General features: G+C 43.0%; 1 protein-coding gene across 1 annotated transcript in view; it reads left to right on the top strand.

Annotated features, from left to right (window-relative positions):
• Nucleotides 1–1,156: 1,156 nt before the first annotated feature.
• Nucleotides 1,157–8,328, top strand: part of phf21b (PHD finger protein 21B) — a gene marked incomplete at both ends in the record, with an annotated part of 136,767 nt that continues 129,595 nt past the window's right edge. The window contains one exon of the mRNA XM_079494156.1: nt 1,157–1,210. Coding sequence (XP_079350282.1) covers nt 1,157–1,210 — 54 coding nt within the window. The remainder of the gene's footprint in view (nt 1,211–8,328) is intronic.

Below are 8,328 nucleotides of genomic sequence, written 5' to 3'. Positions count from 1 at the left end.
ACCCCGAACTCCAGCACAGCTGTAATAGACTAACACAATTTTGATGAATTGAACAAGGTGGACCCTCTTGTAAACAAGTCTAATGCTTAATTGGGTCGTCCACTCACAGTTAACAGTCTTTGTATTGAGTTTGTGCTTGAAATGTACTGTAATTCTGCAAACTGTTAATACATATTTACATAGCTTAGTTATAGTTGTATATTTACACATGCCGCCCTATAGGCTATAGGCTTTATTTAAACTTTCCTGAAAATTAAAATATTTTTGATTTAATGACACTTCAGTCCTTAAGTGTATAAAGCTGGCTAATTCAAATTGATCTCGCATATTGGGCAACAATAACATGATTATGGTTATTATTAAGTGAATTACTGTCAATATGCTATAGCTACTATAACTTTATCAAACATCACAACCTCACAATAGCATATAAATACAGAATCATTGCTTCCATAAATAACCTAAATGTATTCTCTCTGTTTCATATATAAAGCCCATATTCGGAGCCCACCAACAGTATTATTATTATTAGTACTTTAACCGTTCGGGGTATAAAAATAGTTATTCATGCAATGTTGTGGGCCACTCTCTGGATGTGTTTTCCTTTCTGCCATGGGAGTGCGCATGACTGAGCGTATGTTGGTGACTGAAGAGGGGGGTTGGTGGGTGAGGAGGAGGGGGGGGGGAGAGAGACAGACGACGGGAGGATGGAGGAGAGTTTCTGTTCTTTCACTCCTCTCCATCCGGGAACTTTAGAATAAGCATTGACAGCCGAAGCGCAACTTTTTTCCCCAGGCAAAGTGAAATCAAGCCGCGCGACTCCTCGGACAAAATATAGTCCGCCCCTTATTCAACTCAAAATTACCGAAAGCCACGGAGTTCGGCGTTCCGGACGAGATCTATCGATATTTGGACATTTTTGGAGTGGAAATGTCGGAGCGCTGAGGTGTTTCCGCCGTGTTTGGAGCACTTTTCCCCCACTGGCGTAAAGTGGGTGATGAGTCCTACCCCTGTAAAGAAGCGAGAACTTGCTTTGCAGCCCCGAGTAGTTCTTTCTTTCAATTGTTATTGTCGCTTTTAAAAAAAATCTTTAATTCACTCAAACTTCGCCTCGATTGCATCGAAAGTGGGAGAAAAGTGCTTTTGGAGTCGGAACATGGAACTACAAGGCCTGCACGAGGCGTTGAAAGTAGAAATCCAATGTCATCAGGTAAAGCGAAACATCGTGTTATTTCTTCTAGCCTTATTGCTGTGTTCAAGTGGAGTGCAATTATGAAAACAAATCTGAACACGGGCTCGGAACGCCGAGCTGTTATAAATAAGTATGCGACGTGCCAGCGTCTAGCTTATGTGCCTGGGTGACTGCATAAACATCCACTTTCGAGCGTGATCGGGACACTTTTTGGAGTACTTTTGGCATTGTCGTAGCTCTTTAGAATTTGGAGTGATAATGCAGTGCTGCTGCTGTGTGGCGATCAGGACGCGACCTGAATATTTATGAGCTGCACAAGAAACTGACTCGTTGGTAATGCTCGCTAGGCTTTGTTCCTCCCTTAACATAGCCTACTAAACTTGAGACACTTTTGCAAATTCCCCCCATTTCGTCCCTTTTCTTCGTTTTAGAAACTAGTTGCACAGATGAAGCAAGACCCACAGGTAATACACTGTCTATTAACATGGAACATGCTCACGATTAGGGACAGTTCATTAATTGGGGGAGTCTATACGACAAAACTTTATCTGTATATAAATCTCTCTTCTTTTGCTCTAAACGCCACGGAGTCTTGTCCAGCTCTCGTCCTCGTCGTGACTTTTACTGTATAGGCTACCGTAAAAATCCCGACATGCTCAGCCCTGAAGTTTTATTTCTGCCGACATGTTATATGATCTTAGTGCTCTTTATTTACCGTTCCCACTGGCAGTGTTGTGTTCAACTGTAGGACGGCGAGATTATAGGAAACAGCACGAAAGACAATCGAGAATAAGCGACACACAAGTAAGAACCCCCTGCATCTTGTTCGTCTCTTAGGCTATAAGTGTTAATTTGATATTTCTGTGCCCATTGTAGACTGTCCACACACAGACCGTCTGGCTACAACAATGCGATTGATTCAAAAGTAGGCTATTTAACACCACACAGAAGCCCCCTTTTTAACGTGAGAGCATAAGCATAATACACATAGGCTCGACTGTGATTACTGTCTCGGTAACTAAAGTTGTGTAACGTGAAATGTTGGACATTTTTTTAGCGTCCATTTTGAGTAGGTCGACATGTTTCTGGAGAGTAGGCTAATAATAAAGGAGAAGCTTGAAGTATCCGGTCCCTGACTTTTGGAGACACGAGGCATTAAGTTTGGATCGAGTACAGAACGCGATGGCAGCGACATCGAGTGTTAGATGCCGTTTATAACCTAAACATCCAGGATTTTGTTACTTTATAGTTTAGTCTTGTGGTATTATTTCTTCTTGGTCACATGACGGCGAGGTTGCATTTGATTCGCCCACGACTACGCTTTCACTTTTTTCTCTCTCCCCCCTCTGTACAATCTTGTAGCAATAACGGCGACCAATATTAACTTGATATTAAGTGTTTTAAACTCAGCATGCGTGGGTTTGAACTGTCATTTGAAGGCATCGGGTAGTTGAAAAGCTGTGACGCCCAGAGAGAGCGAGAGAGAGCAGGAGAGCAGTCTTTCAGCACCAGGGACAGCTGCCATGCGAGGCTTTTAAAGTCACAACGCTGCATTTGTGAACTTAAAACAATCTTTTAACAATAACAAACTTGTCTCAAAATCACAAACACCCCGTTTGGGGGGTGGTGTCACGACGTGCATATGTTGTCATTTAGTTGTGATCTTCGTATTTCCCTTTTCTTATTTATTCCTCAAGCGTCGCTCTTGTAATTCGCCTGAGTTGAATCGATCCCGTTTCCTGTGGAATGCAGTTTTCAGCACTTGGAACAGCGCCTTGATTTGTTGCTGCTCGCAATTAAAACTTGCTCTAAATGCACAAGAGACAGAAGCCGATGTCGACGCAGGGGGCTTTTTTGTTTTTGGGTATAGCCTTATACAGTTCGTGTCGTTTTAGGTGGGCCGGGCTGTAACGGTTTGTTTGTTGTTGTGTTGTCGTAAAAAAGCGCTTTTCAGTTTTGGTAGTGGAAGCTTCCATTTTGAGAGAGAAGGGGTGGTTTTCTTCCTAACATGGAGAAAAAGTCTGCAGAGTTTCTGTGCAGGGGGATGGGCCCCATTCATGCCTAACATTACCATTTTGATTGCTTTGATGCCGTTTTGGGTGGAGGGGGAGGGGTGCCAGAGAAAAGAGAGAGAATGCCATAGTCAGCACTGCACACCGGGGTGTTCAATCACTGTGTGTATATATATAAAAAACATTCTTTTTTTTATTTTATAAGCAAATTGTGACCTCTGCTTCTCAAGTATTAAACTGGACGATGCCAGTGTCTGAAGGATGTCTATTTTAACTCTGTTGGGTTGTTGTTGTTGTTGTTGTTGTTGGTGCACTTTGTCGCCCCAAAGCATATAGACCTATAAGTTGGACTTGGTCTTATATCTTTGGTATATATTTGTTTAAAAAATAAATCAGTTTTGGCTAAACTATAGAACGCTTTCAATCTTCAGCGTTTATCTGCGAAGATAACTTTGCTGTTGCTCTGAACTTAATGCTGCACTTTGGATGGCTATGTGAGTACTTCATGCACTGGAAACTAATGGACTGATTAACCCATTCTGACCTGAGATCAGATTCTAAAAATATCTTCTACATCCTGACAGTTTTCTGAAAAAGCTGTTTCTATGTCAGTCGTTCTTCGATTTTTCAAAAATAGCAGACCTACAAGCTCGTAGCGCGCCACTCGGTGGCGCGCTATGAGCTTGTAGATCTGCTATTTTTCAATAGCTAAAGCATGACATAACGCTAACACCAAAAGGGGTTCCCGCCCAAAATGGATTAAGACGCAGTCATTAACAGCGATTATGTGTTGCTTTTTTGTTCCGTTCGGCTGGTTTGAGTGAGCACAAAGGTCATTCCATGGTCACTATTTGAAGCAATCTGAGTTTATGTGACCACGCACTGTGAAATCACTCAGGATTTTTTAGGAATACATTAACATGTACTTAAACATGCAGCACAAGTCATTGCATTAGTTTGTCTGTAGCAAGTGCAAGAACATATTCACGCACGCGCGCGCGCACACACGCGCGCACACACACACACACACACACACACACACACACACACACACACACACACACACACACACACACACACACACACACACACACACACACACACACACACACACACACACACACACACACACACACACACACACACAGTATTGTAGACACTGTCTTGGAAAGCTAAACAAAGTGGAGGTATACAGTAGTTGTTTAACAGAGATGGGGGGAGGGGGTTGATAACACTGTCTGGATTTGACTGATGTTTGCAAATGCAATTGATGAATGTTTAAAGTAAACACACACACACACACACACACACACACACACACACACACACACACACACACACACACACACACACACACACACACACACACACACACACACACACACACACACACACACACCCTGTAGAGACTGCATAACTCAACGCAAAATGGAGGCCTGCTTGGTACAGTATCACTGCCAGTGTGACTACTTTATATTTCTTCTGGGTCGAACCTTCTGCACTTGTTCGTACTCTGATCAAAAGAGATTTAGTTACAGTATCGAGATGTACCCAAATGTATTCCAGATCCACTGATTCCATTTCAGTTTTGCTCCACTTGCTCCGTGTTGCATCATGGAACCCATCTTTCTGTTTTTTACTGACAGGTGGAAAGAACACTATTTCAATGCTTTAACCCATTTTGACCTGAGATCAGATTCTATAAATGTCTTCTACATCCTGACAGTTTTCTGAAAAAGCTACGTTTCTATGTCAGTCGTTCTTCGATTTTTCAAAAAATAGCAGACCTACAAGCTCGTAGCGCGCCACTCGGTGGCGCGCTATGAGCTTGTAGGTCTGCTATTTTTCAATAGCTAAAGCATAACGTAATGCTAACACCAAAAGGGGTTCCCGCCCAGAATGGGTTAAAAAAAAAAACACACGACTCCTTTCTTATTTCTCATTTCTTTTTCCCTCGCCAAGCACACTGTTCTGCTCCATTTGTTGTCTGGGCTGAGGCCTTTCAAAGAATATAACCACAGAAGCTCACAGTTCTTTACACAGGGCTGCTTGGGTCTTCACAATGGATGGCCCTACCTGACTCCGGCAGTCAGGCCCTTTCAAAAGGCGCTCTCTGTAACCAGCGATACTTATTTTAGCTCTTTGACATCTTCCTTCACCACTACGTCCATTGGAACGTCTGTGGTATAGGACTATACACATGCTTGAATCACTTGTCTTAGCCTATTCATGTCATCAGTGGTATAGGACTACACCTTAGAGTATATATGAATAGAGACGGCACCCGAGTTCTCCATCCGTCCACTTGCATTAAGTTGCTCAGAAGCGCATGAGGCGATTTCACTCCTCCTTCCGGTTAGGAACAGAGTGCATTCTGGGATTGATTGGGCCAAAGACATGCGCTGCAATACCAAATTCGGCCACTATGTCCATTGCGCCTCAGGGTTTCCTCCGGGTGCCGTCTCTATTCATATATACTCTAAGGACTACACATTCTTGAATCACTTGTCTTAGCCTATTCATGTCGTCTGTGGTATAGGACTACAATGCTTGAATCACTTGTCTTAGCCTATTCATGTCATCAGTGGTATAGGACTACAATGCTTGAATCACTTGTCTTAGCCTATTCATGTCGTCTGTGGTATACACTTGTCTTAGCCTATTCATGTCATCTGTGGTATAGGACTACAATGCTTGATTCATGTCATCTGTGGTATAGGACTACAATGCTTGAATCACTTGTCTTAGCCTATTCATGTCGTCTGTGGTATAGGACTACAATGCTTGAATCACTTGTCTTAGCCTATTCATGTCGTCTGTGGTATAGGACTACAATGCTTGAATCACTTGTCTTAGCCTATTCATGTCGTCTGTGGTATAGGACTACAATGCTTGAATCACTCGTCTTAGCCTATTCATGTCATCTGTGGTATAGGACTACAATGCTTGAATCACTTGTCTTAGCCTATTCATATCAGTGGTATAGGACTACACATGCTTGAATCACTCGTCTTAGCCTATTCATATCAGTGGTATAGGACTACACATGCTTGAATCACTCGTCTTAGCCTATTCATATCAGTGGTATAGGACTACACATGCTTGAATCACTCGTCTTAGCCTATTCATATCAGTGGTATAGGACTACACATGCTTGAATCACTCGTCTTAGCCTATTCATATCAGTGGTATAGGACTACACATGCTTGAATCACTCGTCTTAGCCTATTCATATCAGTGGTATAGGACTACACATGCTTGAATCACTCGTCTTAGCCTATTCATATCAGTGGTATAGGACTACACATGCTTGAATCACTCGTCTTAGCCTATTCATATCAGTGGTATAGGACTACAATGCTTGAATCACTTGTCTTAGCCTATTCATATCAGTGGTATAGGACTACACAGCAGAACAAGCAGGCCAGCAGGTCAAGTCCAGTATTTATTAGCGACGAACAGGACATATACACAGGCAGGAACACAACGTAACAATAACTTATAATCTAGCAAGGAAACACTGAACACAGGGAGACTTAAATAGACACATACTAACTACACACAGGTGAAACATAACTACAAACACCACATGATTGGCTGAGAACTTAACATGACACAGGTGGACTCAAGTTAGCAATCAGGGTAGAGACAAGACAGGTAGTAACACATAGAGTAGACAGGAAACACTAGGAACATAACAACACAATAAAAGCACACAGTTCATGACAGAATCACTTGTCTTAGCCTATTCATGTCGTCAGTGGTATAGGACTACACATGCTTGAATCACTTAGCCTTTTCATATCGTCGCTGACAGGCACTTTTGGACATACAAGGTTTCCACCTGACAGAGGTGATATGCGTGTGTCGGTGGAAGCCACTGGTATGGCTTCTGCTGTGACTGCTGGATTGCAGGGAAAAGGCCCACTGTTAGAAATAAAGTAGTACTTGTTGACTATACTGCCAGTTCTGATCTTTTTCAAGTTTCAGTCAATTGTCTTTTATTATTGTTATTCATTTATGTAGTAGTGGATCGTATGGGCCATAGAGAAAGTAGAAAGGACAAAGAGAAACAGATGGACAGTGTGCGTGCGTGCGTGCGTGCGTGCGTGCGTGCGTGCGTGCGTGCGTGCGTGCGTGCGTGCAAAGAGAGAGGCGGGGTGGTACTTAGAGAAAATATTGTTTACTGGAAGGATGTGCATTTGGCATGTGTGCACCATGGAAGAGGAGCTGTTTAAGAATTGTTTGCGTGCGCACGCGTGCGTGTGTGTGTGTGTGTGTGTGTGTGTGTGTGTGTGTGTGTGTGTGTGTGTGTGTGTGTGTGTGTGTGTGTGTGTGTGTGTGTGTGTGTGTGTGTGTGTGTGTGTGTGTGTGTGTGTGTGTGTGTGTGAGAGAGAGATAGAGAGAGCGTACGTGTGTGTGTGCGCGCGCTAAAGAGACAGGTTTCATGATGTGGGAATATTTAAAGGCCACGATAAAACAAAACAAAATGTGTTGTGAGAGAATGTGAAGGCAGATGTGTTTTGCAGCTCCACAGTAATTCAGCACCTTGTCACCAGCTATTTGCTCAGATCTGTTTGCGAAAATGAGCTTGGCCCTGAGCGATGCTGCACCGTGATTGGTGTTACTTACCTGTGGAAGTTGCCACCAGAATGACTGGGATTGGAGGAGGCGGAGGTATAGAGGCGGGCCCTGCAGCGACGAGAGCCAATCCGCCATGCTTGCCGTTAACCCATTCTGGGCGGGAACCCCTTTTGGTGTTTTAAGCATTCCGTTATACTTTAGCTATTGAAAAATAGCAGATCTACAAGCTCATAGCGCGGCACCGCGCTACGAGCTTGTAGGTCTGCTATTTTTGAAAAATCGTGAAAATGTTTTTTAACTAAAGATGTTTGCTTCTGTGGGGTTCCTGGAACGACATATTTTGAGATGGGGGTCAGTGGCCAATTACATATATTTTCGGAGGTCCTTGACATGAAAATGTTGAGTGAGAACCACTGACATAGAAACATGGGCTTTTCAGAAAACCGTCAGGATTTAGAAGACATTTGTAGAATCGTCCTCAGGTCTAAATGTAAATATGTAAATGTGCACACATTTTGTAAGTGTCTGCGCTATGATAAG

This window comes from Electrona antarctica, assembly GCF_951216825.1.
Source record: "Electrona antarctica genome assembly, chromosome: 23".
Classification (NCBI taxonomy): domain Eukaryota; kingdom Metazoa; phylum Chordata; class Actinopteri; order Myctophiformes; family Myctophidae; genus Electrona; species Electrona antarctica.
The sequence above is the reverse complement of the archived record's forward strand: the minus strand, read 5'-3'. Positions and strand labels throughout refer to the sequence as shown.